We start from the raw sequence: 15,408 nt of genomic DNA, 5'->3' as shown, positions 1-15,408 counted from the left end.
GAACATGACCAAAACATATGCATTAAAGAGGCAGGTGTTTGATGACAACGGTCGCAGTCAGGGCTAAGATTGGGGTATATTTGAGCTAGTCTGGCCTTAGTCCAATGTACACGGTGCAGAATCTTACATTGAATCAGCCCATGTTTGGCACAGAATGAGGAGCCATGGACCCGGTAAAGAATTTTATCCCAAGAGTCATCCTGAATCACACACCCCAGATCCTGCTCCCATGCCAATTTAATAGCCGAGATTGAAGAGTTGCCAAAGGAACATATTCTCCCATACAAACAGGAGATCAGGCCCTGTAATGAGGGCGGAGGCAATAGAAGGTTATCAAAGTCATGATAAGAAGGTCTAGATGGGAACTGAGAGGAACGAATTATTTTTAACAGCAGGTTGGATGTAATGTGTTAGAACTACCAGCAGGTGGGGATAAGAGACCTTTAAGGTGTTTGGTGCCACACTCCACCTTCAGGTTTAAAACTAGTGTTAATGGAGGGAGTTTGAAGGTTGAGTTTGTTCCACGACTGCATTTCACTCACTGCCTCTGTTTGTATCTCTGTCACTGCAGGACCAACATGGAGCGAGAAGTCAGCGCTCTCAGGAGGCCGACAAACCTCACAGAAGAAAGGGAGAGAAAAAACACACCTGTGACGAGTGTGGGAAGGGTTTTACTTTGAAGGGTCATCTAAAACAGCATCAGGTCATCCACACTGGAGAGAGACCGTTCAGCTGTGACTTGTGTGGAAAGTCTTTTTCCTTGAAGCGTTCCCTAAAAACACACCAACTCATCCACAGTGGAGTTAAAGCGTACAGCTGTGATCAGTGTGGCAGAGCTTTTACTCACAGTAGCAGCTTACAGAATCATCTAGTTACCCACTCTGGAATTAAGGCATACAGCTGTGACATCTGTGGAAAAACTTTCAGCCAGATAGGGAACCGAAATACACACATACGCATTCACACCAGACATGATGTGTACTGCTGTGAACAGTGTGGCAAATACTTTGCTACAGACACACAGTTACAACAACACATGTTTACCCACACTGAGGGACGACCTTATAAATGTGACCTGTGTGAGAAGACTTTTAAATCTCCACATTACCTGAGACGACACCAACAGATCCACACCAGAAAGAGACTCAACAAGTGCAGTTACTGTGAGGTATGTATTTATATTGTTATCTTGTCATTTTAGCCTGACTGTTTGGAACAACTCTGCTCATTAAACTGTGTTAGCATGTTAGCAATTCTACTGCATGGAAAAGCAGCTCTGAGTGATTATTCAGATTTTCATGTCAGTTATGATTTTAGTATTACTGTAGTATTATGGTGGTAGTATTGTAGTTATTGCAGCCCAGTAAACTGAGTGTGTTAACTGAAACAGTCAAATGTAATTGGACGTCTGCAGAGATGCTCTTTATTTCAGGCGACGTTCAGGATAAAAATGTTGAAGGACTGACTTACACTGTCTTTGTGTCTTTGTTTAGAAGCAGAGCGACACAGATGGATCCAGTTCTCAACCCTGTCATCACTGTGGTGGTGGGAAAGACTTTCGTTGTGACCTCTGTGGAAAAACTTTCAGTCGACGAGACACCCTCAAAAGACATCAACGTAGACACACTGGAGACAAACTGAAATACTGCAAAGAATGTGGGAGAAGCTTCACCACATCACATCACTTAAAACGACATGAACTGATTCACAGTGGGGTTAAAAAGCACCTCTGTGATCAGTGTGGGTCATCCTTCACCACTGCAGGTGAGCTTAAAACACACAAACGTGTCCACACAGGAGAGAAACCATACAAGTGCAGACACTGTGACAAAAGCTTCTCAGATTCATGTAATCGTAACAGGCATGAACGTACACACATGGAAGGAAACTACAGCTGTGACCAGTGTGACAAGAGCTTCAGGAATCTCAGATCATACTCCGAACACAAACGATCCCACGTTACTAATAAACTGTTTCACTGTTACCAATGTGCCCAAACATTCACCTCATTGTCTGCTCTGTGCAAACATCAGCGTGATCACTCAGGGCTGAAATCACTCCCATAACTGGATCACAGTGAATCTGCAGAGACAGAAAGATCCTCTGGTTTCAGTGTCAGACTCAAAAAGCTTGAGATCAGGCTCCACAGAGTTCAGATAGAATCATTTAAACTTGTGTTGAACTGAACTGGTTGCTGGGCTGAACTTCTACATAATACAGATTTACATGGGATCTTATTTTCTGTCGTTTTACTGAGTCAGTTTTGTCCTTTTTTCTCTGTCCTGGTTTTGCTCGTCTGTAAATAATTGAAACTCAGTCAAATAGTTCATTGTTCTCCAGCAAAACGTTTTGGAAACTCATGTTTAACCTTTAAACTCTGACATGTTTTAGCACACAAGGCTTCATCGGGGAGTTCACTCATGATTGGACCATGAGAATAAAGGTTTTTAGTTCTTTCAAAGAGAGTCTTGGAGGTGTTTGATGTTTCTGTTTTTTCTACAGAAAGGAAGAAACTATTTTTCTTGCTTTATGTAGTGTGGAAGTTTTTAATGTTTCTTTCATCTGTGATGTTCTTGAATGTGTTGACATGAAGATGGTACAAATAAACTGTCCTTTTAGCTTCAGCTCCTAATTTATTCATTATTTATGGATGTAGCACAGCAGCAGTTTCTTGATTAACACATGGAGGGCTCGGGATCTGATGGTAAATAATGTTTTGTGTCCTTGTACACATCATACAGCTCAGCTGTTCCACAGATGTCAGGTTTACACAGTGGGATGGTTTGTAAGAACGCAGCTCTCCTGTGGATAAATCCTTACTCTTAGCCTCAGGACCTCACACAGTCCCAGCAGGTTTGGTCAGAAGATTTATCCCTTATACCAAAACGTCACTGAGTCTCCTTTGCTGTGTTGTTTTCACAAAGAAACGTAAACTGAAGACCTGAACTTACAATGTTTTAATTAGTTTAGCAGATTCAGTGTCTCCATGTGCTGCTGTTGGTAGAAAGCCGGTTAATGCTGAAATGAACTGGCTGCATGCATCTCTGAATGTAAATTGGTGCACTATTAATAGATCACTCTGGAACGGTATCATCTCACTAATTTGCCCACTTAGTAAATCTCACTCATGGCCAAGAAATTGAAATAAATCTTGTTTCCCTGCTGGATAGTGATCCACTGTAACTCTGCTCCTCCTTCCTGTTTAGGATTTCTGTGGCTGAAGTAAAATTCCCTCCATCCATCAGTTATCCCAGCTAACCCAAAGTAAAAGAAAGTTTTGCTCATCTTAACAAAGCATTACAATAATGGGCATTACCAATGCAAACTGAATAATACAGAAGATAAAAGAATAGACTTTGATCAGTTAATAAAGCTCATGATCTTGATTCATTGTGGCTGCTACACAGATACTTCTGGGTCACTTCTCTCAGTTAGGAACCTTCCTCACCAAAACTGACTGTTGGACCACACCCCTGGTTTCATGAGAAGTTGTTTCAGCCATGATTTCTCTTCCTGTATTTCAGAGTAAAGACTGAAGTGACAAATGGAAACATGTTTAAAAAACACAATGTGAGAGAGACGTTGAGGTCCTTAGAAGTTACCCTGGGTTTTTCTGTCACCCTGCTAGATGTTACACACCTTGTTATTGGACTGATTTCTACTGCTGGACTACTCCTGGGGAGAGTAACAATACTCTTACTAATTAGCTCCCTTTCACACCTTTGGGGATATTTATTTTTGTGCTTGCAGCGCTGTGAGCCAGAACAGCGAGAGAAAAATCTGCAACAGCAACGAGCCGAATGCTTAAGTGAATCCCAGCAGCTGCACATGTGCTACGCTGATTTAGAGGATATCTTTGCTCTGGATTTACAACACGCACAACAAACTTGTAAGCCCTAGTTCAGCTCCCGAAAAATATGCTTAAGTTGTTCTTGTGTCCAACAAAAATGAGTTCTAATATGTTTTATTTTTAATGGTACTGCATTGAAGTTAGCACAATTTAAATTCCAAAAATTAATAAACTCTTAAATGAATGGCATCTTGACGTGGACTCGGTGAACGGCTTAAAAAACTAATACATTGTTTTACATCTGTGTTGCTACCCTACAATCCATCCTGCTCTGTATTAAAATTTATAGCCTGTTTAAAATCTAAAACGTAACATTGTCCGTAGCCTGCTGCTGTACCACTGTCCTGTTTGAAATGTAATGAGAGAAACTGGTTATTTTGTCATATTGCATGTGCTGATATTTAACCCAAGGTACTAACTAGCTAACTGACTGGATTCCCATTAACCTTATAACTCCTGTTTTGTGTGTGTGCGCGTGCGTGCGTGCGCGTGTGCGTGTGTGCAGAGAGACAGCCTGGTTCATAATGGATATGAGGAAGTTTATTCAAAAAAAGAAGCTACATTTAGGTAAAGGTGTAAGGTCAAATTATCCCTTAATAAAGGATAATGTTGGATCAGTGTTTCAATATTTATATCCTTTATTAGATGTACGTACATGTGGTTTGGTTATTTGTCTTTTGGTTGAAAGTACATTGAGAGAGGACGTTTTTCTTAGTACTCTTAATAGTATTTTTTTTTTTTTTATCTGATTGAATACAATCTATTTGTGTATGACTGTCAGTCCAAAGAGGGAGAGAGGAAAGAGGGGAACCTGAGGAGAAAGTACAAGGTCAGGAAGAACCAGGTAAGAAAACAGACGGGGAATACTAACAGGCAAAACAGAAAAAGAAAAAAAAAAAACTAATTTTACAATCTGGAAGTTATGTTCTCCCTATATTAAAGCTGTTATACAGAATCTGCAAAACAAACTGGGTTGTCAGCCCTGGCACTGCATTACTATATTGAAATTCAGTCAGAGGAAAAAACTTTGCCAAAAACTTTTTGAAGCTCAAGAGTGAGGCTGGTGTCATTCCAGATATGTTAACATTGTACAGTCTTCTGGATAATCCGATCTTCCCCACACTGAAAACTGTTATTCAGGTTGCCCTAACAAACCCAGTTAGCAGCTGTAGCTGTGAGAGGTCATTTAGTCTCTTGCGTCAGCTCCATACCTGGCTGAGAAGGACCATGGGTCAAAGCAGACTCCAGCACCTGGCTGTGATGTCATCTGAGAAAGAGATGCTTGAGAGACTTGACCACCAAAATGTGATAGACAGGTTTACCAACCTCAAGGTGAGGCGACATAGGTTAAAAGAAAAGAAAAAATCTGCAGGGCCATAGTAGTATCTGCAGTAAAGATCTTTTAATACATTGTATACATTGTACCATAGGCCAAGGTGTCTCAATTTTTCAAATTTTTGTAATAATATTTTGTACACTCTTCTATTTTTGGAGTGTATTTTTTTCATGTATGTCTGTATTATATTATACATACACTTTAAAAGTGAATCTCTGTCCAAAAAATGCACCCAGTTTACCTTTTACTGACTATGAGCATCATTCATTATTCATTATTCAATATTTCATATATCAAATTATATTTGAATTGGTGATATGTTGTGGCGAACAAAGTAAACCATGATTTAAATCAACTCTCAGGACGTACCACAATTCACAGATCACATTTACTTGGTGGACCGACACATCAAATTCACCAGGGAGGATATGAAAAGTGGCAGGTTAGCCTTCTTAGACTGTGAGATTTCCATCAGTAATGGGGGACATCTAAAAGCTGACGTGTATCGTAAACCTACACATACGGATCAGTATCTAAGGTTTGACTCTCATCATCCACTGGAGCACAAACTGGGTGTCATCAGGACGCTACAACACAGAGCGAACACCATCCCCACTGACACAGCGGCCAGGGAGGCAGATGAACAGCACATCAAGAAGGCCCTGAGTAAATGTGGTTATCCCAGCTGCACTTTTGTCAAAGCTGGAAAGGCACCTAAAGAAAGCTCCGGCCGATCCAGGAGAGAAGGACAACCGCTGCCTAAGCGAAAACCTGTAGTGATCCCATATGTGGCAGGAGTATAGAGCAGTTGAGACGCATATTTCTAAACACCGGGTCTCTGTGGCTTTTAAACCTCAAAAGACGCTGTGCCAAAAATTGGTCCACCCTAAGGATCGGGTCCCTCGACACAGAGTAACATAGTGTACGCTGTTAAGTGCCAGGAGGATTGCCAGGATTTATACATCGGGGAAACCAAACAACCTCTGGTGAAGCAGATGGCACAACACAGAAGAGCGGCCTCGTCAGGCCGGGACTCTGCAGTCTATTTACACCTACAGGCCAGTGGACACTCTTTCAATGATGAGGATGTACACATCCTGGACAGGGAGGAACGCTGGTTTGAGGGCGGAGTCAAGGAGGCCATTTACGTGAACAGGGAAAGACCATCTCTGAATCGAGGAGGGGGCCTAAGGGTACATCTTTCGCCATCTTACAATGCTGTGATTGCAGCCATTCCCCAACTCTCTGTGAATGGTACTCATGGACATTGATCAGTATTCATTGATCAGTGGGTTTTGGTCAGTGGTTGATCAATGGTCATGAGAATTTGCATAATTAAGATTAAGGAACCTCCCAGCCCATTTTTCCTTCAGTGGGCTGGTTTCTGTTTATAAGATTGGGGAAACCTGCAGTCAGCTGAGACTGAAGAAGTCACTTGGATGAGTGACGAAACGTTTCTCCCACAAAACGCTACGTCCAGATGAACAGAATCAACTTTTTGGAGATTTACTTTCCTGGATGATTGAGAATGAATCAAGAAGAATAAATCAATTTACACATCATATTCATATGAGTACGGTCCTATTAACCCTCATGCTGTACAGCAGCGGTCCCCAACCTTTTGTGCGCCACAGACCGGTTTATGTCGGACACGGACCGGCCTTTAAGGTATCGCGGATAAATACAACCACATAAAATGATCCAACCAAGACAAAAACTGTGGTATTTTGTAATTATAATAATAAACGTAAACACACTGTTTAATTGTGTAACTTTATTAGCAGCGTCCTCCTGAAAATGCGCCAACATTGAGAGTAAAATCCTCCTCTCTGCCGCTTAATGCTCTCTGGTCGCTATGGTAACGACTACAACACGGGAAAAGACCCGGGGAAACCGAGTTAATGATAAAAAGCCTGAAATACATAAATTTCATACTGAAGCCTTAACTCCTGTGGCCTGGTACTAAACGAGGCTGAGGAGAGGAGAGCAGGGAGAGGATGGACAGACTGTTTTCACTTCTAGAAAGATTAGTTCCCAAATGAGTTATGTATTGAGAAATTTATTTATTTGAATATATTTGTTACATTGTTATATGTGTTGCATTAGTTAAAAGGTTTTATGTTATTAATAAATTGATTCAAACAAAGTAATTGTCACTGAATTCAATTTGATTTACAGGCATTTTTAACATGTATGAACGTAACGCTAACTTGGAAGAATATTACATGGATATTTATTTGATAGCAATAAAGTAAATAACAATAACAATTAAATAAGAATATTTCAAATACACAGTATGTAAAGATGGAAAAACAATATTTACAGTTGTTCACACAGGATCAACCTGTTCCTGGACCGTTTTTTGAACAACTGTAATAGATTACAGGAAATCTCTGACAGTGTTGCTGAATCTGCCTGAGCAAGATCAGACATGGATGGGGTGCTGCAACTGAGACCTGCGGTTTGTCTTTTCTGGTGTGCGAGTGGAGAATCACACAGTCTGCAAAGAGAGCTTTAGGATGCTTCCTCCCACTGTCCACTGCATCGTCCATCCACAGGGTTTGCAGGGCTGGCTCAATCGTGGCTGCCACACCACTAAGATGTTTTCAGATATATGCAAGCAGGAGTGTCACGGCTGGGGCAGCAGTCATGTGGTGGACCCAAGATGCAGATGGCAGTGGAGATGCGAATGGAGATTTATTTACAGCGAAAATAACAAAGGTGGGGGCAGAACTGAACATAACCCTAAACTGGGAAAAACTAACAAACAAACCTGAAAAACACAAGGACAGCGGGAGATGTACAGAGGGGGCAGATGAAGAATGCTGGGCAGAGAGACATGGAAAAATACAGAGCAGATGTTGAGTAGCACAGAAGACTCACGGAGAAACACAGACAACGGGACGAGGAGCACAGGCAGACACTCAGTATAAATACACACACCAGGTAATTAGGAAATGAGAGACAGGAGGGCAACACACCTGGGAGAGATCGGAACAGAACAGAAACCTAACAAATGGCAAATCATAACACAATACATACTCAGAATAAACAGATTGCTTGTATTTAACCTGTTATAAATAACTTGTTGGTCTATAATACGTGAAACATGTGTCAAATGTATTCCTCATTAATGATATCAAGTCACTTTGAGCCACCAGCAACATTCCTGTAACAAGGTAGAAGCTGCAATCAGTTGTTGGCAGTGACTTTTATATATCCTTTATTTATCCAGTTCAAAAACAATCTTGTTGACATTATAAATGTATTTTTTATAGGTAATCTGGTCAAGAAGACAGCAGACAGTGCAACAAATATATCAGTTGTACTTACATTATAACCAGAGTTAAACCAACAGTGACTTTCTAGCAAAAGTGTGAGGATTATAATATAGGTAATAAAAAGACACTGTGTATATCTGTCTAATGGTGCTTCTTCTTTTTCCTTTCATGTCACCTTCTCTCTTTCACCACCACAGGAATCACAGATATCAGATGCAGTAAGATGAACACAGCTTCAACCGTCTGTTTGTTGAAAAACAGTAACGTGACCGCACCGCATTTTCTTGTTAGTAACGGTAACGGCGTTGTAACGATAGAAATAGTAATTAGTTATATTACTCGTTACTGAAAAAAGTAATGCCGTTAGCTGCTTATAAACCACTGAATCAGGTACGTTCTAAATGGGGCGTTGTGCCAAGATGGTGGAGTGAATAGATGCTCTCTACCGATTTCTGCACAGAAAATTTGTGAGCAATGGTAAAACCTCAAATTTATGCTGCTAACACTAACAATTCACTAAACAAGGGAAGATACAACAATCATAAGGAAAGAAGCAGAAAAATGCCAAATCAGAAAGAAGCAAAAAGGGGTCTGGACAGTTCCAAGTCTAAGACAACGCCTGAGAATGCTAACAAGGAGAATGCTACGCCCAGCAACGTGCTAATGGATAGCCACCATAACTACGCAGCTACTGCAGTAACACTCACGTTAGCCAAAGAGGAAATGAATGAGTTCCCACCTCTCCCTCTTAACCTCTTAAATCACCAGCTCTGAAGAAGGTGATGTACGAACGCAGCTCTGACCCAGTTGATGTAAACCAGATAATTTCCAGTTTATCGGCACTAATAAACACCAGGTCTGATAACATCGAGAGCATGGTGAGAGATAATACGATAAAGATTGAGGGTCTCAAAAAGACGATTGGTCTCGTGTGCGCGGAAATGAAAGACATGAAGGGGAAAGTTCGCGACCTGGAAAAAAAAGTCACTAAAGAGGAAGGCCGGGTGGACAACGGCCATCAGAGAATATCTGAGCTGGAAAGATATTCCAGGAGTTGGAATCTCAGACTACATGGAGTCAAGGAGACTGAGAAAGAGGGCGTAAGGGGAAAGGTGATAGAGATATGCCGATCTGTTCTGGCAGAACAAAATCACAGGCTGCCTGATGCCATCGACACCGACTTGGAGCCAAGCGCCAAAATAGCACCAGACCCAGAGGCATCATTGTGCAGTTCACCTCCCACGTCTACAGGGATGCTGTATGGAAAGCAGCCAAAACATCCCCCTAGCTGCAGGACAATCATTGTTGGGGAGTAATGGAATACATGTACCGCCTATACGTATTTAAAATACAAAATATGAGTAACTGTATTCCGTTACAGTTACAGTTTAAAAAGGTGGTATTTAGAATACAGTTACTTTGTTGAAATAAATGGATTACTTTCCTGTTTCATATTGTCGCAGGTCAGGACTGTTTGGGTTTTGTTTGACAGCTACGTTCTGTTGTTCCAGGCGGCAGCGTTACGGTTGCCATGGTTACAGGGTGACGCTCTCTCTCTGCATGTTTCCTGGGTGAGAGAGCGCCTTTTTGTTGTTGTTGTTGTGCTAAGCTAATAGAATGCTACTGCTCTGAAGAATGTAGCATCATGGGCAGTGTAGTCCGTGCTGCAGGGAGAATGGACTGCCATACCCGTTATGTGTCTGTGAGCGAGGGAGGGAGAAAAAGGCGAGTGGAAAAGTACGAGCTGTCATCGAGCAAAAACGGGAGCTGGAAGCATGTAAATATAATAATAACCACTGCAGCCAAGAAGAGTGCCTGACGAGCCCAGTTGTAAGTAAGCTATTAAGACTCGACTGTACACCGTGTTCGTGTTTTCCTCCGAAACAATAAGTTCCGTTGGAGCAGCCTTTCAACGCCTCTCTCTGTCCCTTGCAAGCAAAGTTGATCCAGACAACAAAGTAAAGCTAGTTTTCAGCTACCAACCCGACACGAACCCGACACGAACCCGACGTATTAGCCAGAGGTCCCTTTACTATGGTTCGGACCTTGAGAAACAGTAATAAATCACAGCAATAGCACATTCATGTAGTTGTGAAAGCATGATAATATATTAAGTAATCCAAAGTATTCAGAATACGTTACTGTCATTGAGTAATGCAACGGAATACGTTACAGAATACATTTTGGGGCATGTATTCTGTATTCTGTAATGGAATACATTTTAAAAGGAACCTTCCCAACACCTAGGACAATCACTACCTTTGTTCAATAATTAGACACAGTAACAGTACTTTCATTACAGTAAATATATATGGTTACAATAATAAAACTGAAAATGATAAATTACTTGACTCCTTAGAAGAAAGAATTAATTTCTGTCTCTCCAAATACCCAAATTCAATCCTCTTAATTGGTGGAGACTTTAACATCTCTTTAGATAATGCAGTAGATAGATGGTCTCCAGGGCAGCAATCTTCATACAGTGCAAACTTAAAAAATTTCATGGCAAAATTTTATGTCATGATTATTTGGAGAGAAAAATTTCCAGATGATAGACTTTTTACCTGGAGCAATAAGACAGGATCCAGGCAATCATGTATTGATTTCTGGCTTGTTTCTTACTGCATTGATAAAGATAATATTACTGTTTTTTGGTTTTTTGGTTTTTTTTGCCTGTCCCATTTGGTTCTTTAGCCATCAGAATTGTTGTCTGAAGACCAACAAGGATACCCAATGGATTTACTTTGCCAAATGGATCATCGTGGCATTGCCGTATTGGTCCATTTGATCGACCTTTGTTTTTATTATTTATTATATTTTATTTTCAGATGTTACAGACGGGACAGACATGAGTGAGGGATAGGAAAGGGAGAGAGAAAGAGGAAGGAAAAGAAAAACAGAAGGGGAGAGGGACAGTGAGAAAGGGGGGGAGAAAAAAAATCTCCTGGATCACCTGTTGAGAGGAGAAGAATAGAAAACAAGAAAAAAAAAAAAAAAAACCAAAGCAACATACTAAACATAACACCATCGCATTAATCTGTAAACAGCAGTAAATACTAAAAATTCAATGTTGTTGTGCAGCACGCAGGACAGACAGCGCATAATGTGCTTTGAAGTAGCAGCCAAGAAAGGTGTAATTTAAGTCTAAGAGCAGTGAACACCCGTGTGCACACCTGTGTGGATCAGCGCGCTTGTATTCAAATGGTTTCCACATGTAATGGTCTGCAAGAGGATGTAGCGAGCCATAGCCCTGTCCCCCAGGGCATGAAGCAGGCATGGAGGAGATCCAGGCCCCAGACATCCAGAGGCCCCAGAGTGCGAGAGCCCAAGGAGGACCACCGGAGGGGCATCCGTGCCACCCTCATGGGAAGGGCTGAGGATCCCCAGACGAGGCGTCACCCAGTAGCCACCGAGCAGAAGCTAGAGGGGGCTGCACCGGCATGCCCGCCGGCTCTGCCGGCAGCCAGCTGTGCCAGAGTGAACCGAGCCGCAGGCCCAGAGGCCGGAGGCCCGAGGGCCCCCCGCACCCCAGAGGAGGCCTGACCGAGAAACAGGCGCCAGGCCCCGCCAGGTAGCCACCGGGAGTGAGCCGGTACATACCTGAGTGCCCAGCCCCGGACACCAAGAACCACCAATGCACCGACCCCTGAGGGCATCAGTCACCGTCAGGGAGTGTGGTGAGGGGAGATAGGCCTTGGAGGGCCTGGGAGTTCCCAGAGAGGTGGATTCTAAGACCCGACCTGACATATAGACACAGACAAACAGGCACACACAGACACAAACATGCGTTCCCACCCTCCTGCACACATATACAAACACTCAGCACTCACCCAACGTAAGGACTGACATAAATGGACATGTACACACAATCACACTCCCCAAACATACTCTATACCCCGGGTCCAGGTACCCTCGCCCCCAGAGGGGGAAACAGAACCCAGACCCAAGAGATAATATTACTGTTAATATACTCACCACCCCCTCACTGATCATAGAGCAATTTACATTAACATCCAAATGCTCACACTGGATAATATACCTTATAAATTCTCATTGGAAGTGAAATAACTCCTTACTAAAAGATAAAATGGTTAACATGCAGATTAATAAATTAATGGCTCATTATTGGAATAAAGCTAACACAGAGAAGTCTTTTTGTACCAATTGGGAACTTTTTAAATTTGAAGCATGCAAATTCAAAAGACTTGCATAAGATGTGGCCTACTTCATATAGTGAATCATATAAGGCTTATATGATTTACTCATGAAAGTGGCCACTTTCATATATTGTTTTTGTAAGTATCCAAAACATACATGTTTCATTTATATAATTTTTCTATGGATCTTGTATCTGTTTTCACTATTGTATGCTTTTCATACAAGTTTCACACAAGACAGATACAAACTTTATAAGATTTATATATATCTTTTCCATGTGCGTTATTACCAGAAATCCCCAGAAGAAATCTCAGAGGAAGATAAATTAACTTTACTAGACCTTCAAAATAAATTGGTCAGTTTATATCGACACAAGGCTGGGGGTGCTTTTGTAAGATCCAGGAAGAGGTGGCTGGAGGAGGGCGAACAAAATTCTGCTTTTTCAGGCTTGAAAAATACAGATCCAAAACCAACTAAATATTAATGGCACTGTCTCTGACAATCCTAGAGAAATTTCAAAGTTTTGTTCCAAATTCTATACTAAACTGTACAACTCAAAATATAATGAGGATGTCTCAACACTGTTTCTCAATAATATTAAAAACCTAAAAACTATTGTTGTGGAAGATAGAAGTCTCTGTGACAGCCCTCTGACTGTGGAGGAAGTTTGTAATTCTATTTCTGCACTTAAGGCCAACAAATCTCCTGGCACAGATGGTTTAACTGCAGAGTTTTATAAATCATTTTCTAATCTCCTGGCTCCGTTCTTACTGCAGGTTTTCATAGAAAGTATAGAGAATAACACCCTCCCTCCTACTCTTACTCAGGGTCTCATAACACTTATTTCAAAGCCAAACAAAGACTTACTTCTTATTGATAATTGGAGACCGATCTGTCTGCTCAATAATGACTATGAGATTATGGTTTTAGTACTTGCTAACAGAATTAAAGAGTTTTTGGACACAATTATCGATGAGACACAATCAGGCTTTATGAGAAATAGACACATTTCTAATAACATTAGACTGGTTTTAGATCTACTTGATTACTATGATTTGATATCTGACAATAGCTTCATTCTCTTCCTGGATTTTTAAAAGGCTTTTGATACAATTGAACATCAATTTATTTTCCACTCTTTGAAAAAATTTTGACATTTTTCTATAAAGCTTCAAAACCTGTTTTTGGCGACTGTCAAGCCTTTGAGTCGCCGAGCAGCTGAATAGGGGAATAATGTTGATGCGCCCACTGTTTAAAACGTAAGTCAAAGTTCCAGGTTAAAACTCCTTTATTTGTTATCAAATCCTTAAAATCCGTAGAAAAACAGTGATCAAAAACATTCTAAGCTTGAGCGGTCAGCAAAAGTTGACTTCCCCCATCATCCACTCATTCACAAAAATTCCCTCGGGCCGTGAACAGGTGATATAGCAATCACTATTACTATTACTGACACCGCGTGACCCAAAGCTACGCCTATCCACAACATTCCGGCCCCTAATTATTCATTTTTACAGTAATAATTACACATCCAACACCATAACTCACGACACACACTTCATCACATCACAGACACACTTCATCACATCACAGACACACTTCATCACATCACAGACACCCAGTGAGACAACATAACATACTCAAAAGTCCACCAAAGTTATTTTCTCATTTCTTCTCTTCTTTTCTTCTGTTTGCACATGAGTCAGTCATAGGCCAGAGGTTACCAGCACTTAGCCTAAATATAGTCAGTCTGTGATGTACATCTCATAACATTAAAGTCAATTCAATTCAGTTATGTCACACTGTGTCAAAAATGTCATCGTCATGGGTCAGAGGCCTCCTGAAGAAGGCATATCTTTGTGACAGGTCTGCACACATGGCTGGTTGGGGTCTTAATCCAGACCTGACGCACAAGCCCCTTTTCATCTGGTGCATCTCCGGTGACTCTCCCAATGATCCAGGAACCACGAGGTGCAGAATCATCCACTATAAGGACCACATCTCCAGGAACAAAGTTGCGTTTAATCCTTCCCCATTTCTGGTGTTGCTGAAGTTGTGGCAAGTACTCTTTAGTCCATCTTTTCCAAAACCGGTCAGATATATATTGAACTTGCCTCCATCGTTTACGTGCGTAGAGATCGTCCCTCCGGAACAGGCCAGGTGGTAAAGACGGGTTGGAGTTGAGAAGAAGGAGATGGTTTGGTGTTAAGGCTTCCAAATCATTTGGATCGGTGGATTCCAGCGTAATGGGTCTACTGTTGAGGATTGACTCCACTTCACAAAGAGCAGTTTGGAGCCCTTCCTCGTCCAAATGCTGTGTTTGGAGAGTGGAATTAAGGACCTTTCTGACAGAACGAATCAACCGCTCCCATGCTCCGCCATGATGCGATCCAGTTGGAGGATTAAAGATCCATTTCACTCCCTTCAAAGACACAGCATCAGAGATCTTTTCCTGATTCCACTGTTCCATAGCTCGTCTCAGCTCGCGCTCTGCGCCCACAAAGTTAGTCCCGTTGTCTGAGCGCAGTTCTTGTACCTGACCTCATCTAGTGATGAAACGTCGTAAGGCGTTAATGAAAGAGTCAGTGTCAAGAGATGAGGCAACCTCAATATGTACTGCTCTAAATACCAAACAAGTAAAAATAACACCATACCGCTTTACAAGACTTCTCCCACGCTTCACTTCAAATGGACCAAAATAGTCTACTCCAACAAAGCTAAATGGGGGTTTCTCAGGGGTCACTCTGCTTTCAGGCAATTCAGCCATCTGCTGCTGGCCTGCAGCT

General features: G+C 41.6%; 1 protein-coding gene across 1 annotated transcript in view; it reads left to right on the top strand.

Moving 5' to 3' along the window:
- LOC146567045 (uncharacterized) overlaps window positions 1-2,624 on the top strand; it is a 34,066-nt gene extending 31,442 nt beyond the window's left edge. Inside the window, exons 4-5 of the mRNA XM_085286664.1 lie at window positions 572-1,168; window positions 1,494-2,624. Coding sequence (XP_085142790.1) covers window positions 572-1,168; window positions 1,494-2,066 — 1,170 coding nt within the window. The 3' untranslated portion in view covers window positions 2,067-2,624. The remainder of the gene's footprint in view (window positions 1-571; window positions 1,169-1,493) is intronic.
- The last annotated feature ends 12,784 nt before the right edge of the window (window positions 2,625-15,408 follow it).

The sequence above is a fragment of the Mchenga conophoros genome, linkage group LG9 (genome assembly GCF_057382185.1).
Source record: "Mchenga conophoros isolate Kocher_MC1m ecotype Shallow Benthic linkage group LG9, M_conophoros_male_GT1.1, whole genome shotgun sequence".
Taxonomy (NCBI): Eukaryota; Metazoa; Chordata; class Actinopteri; order Cichliformes; family Cichlidae; genus Mchenga; species Mchenga conophoros.
This window is presented reverse-complemented; position numbering and strand designations above follow the sequence as displayed.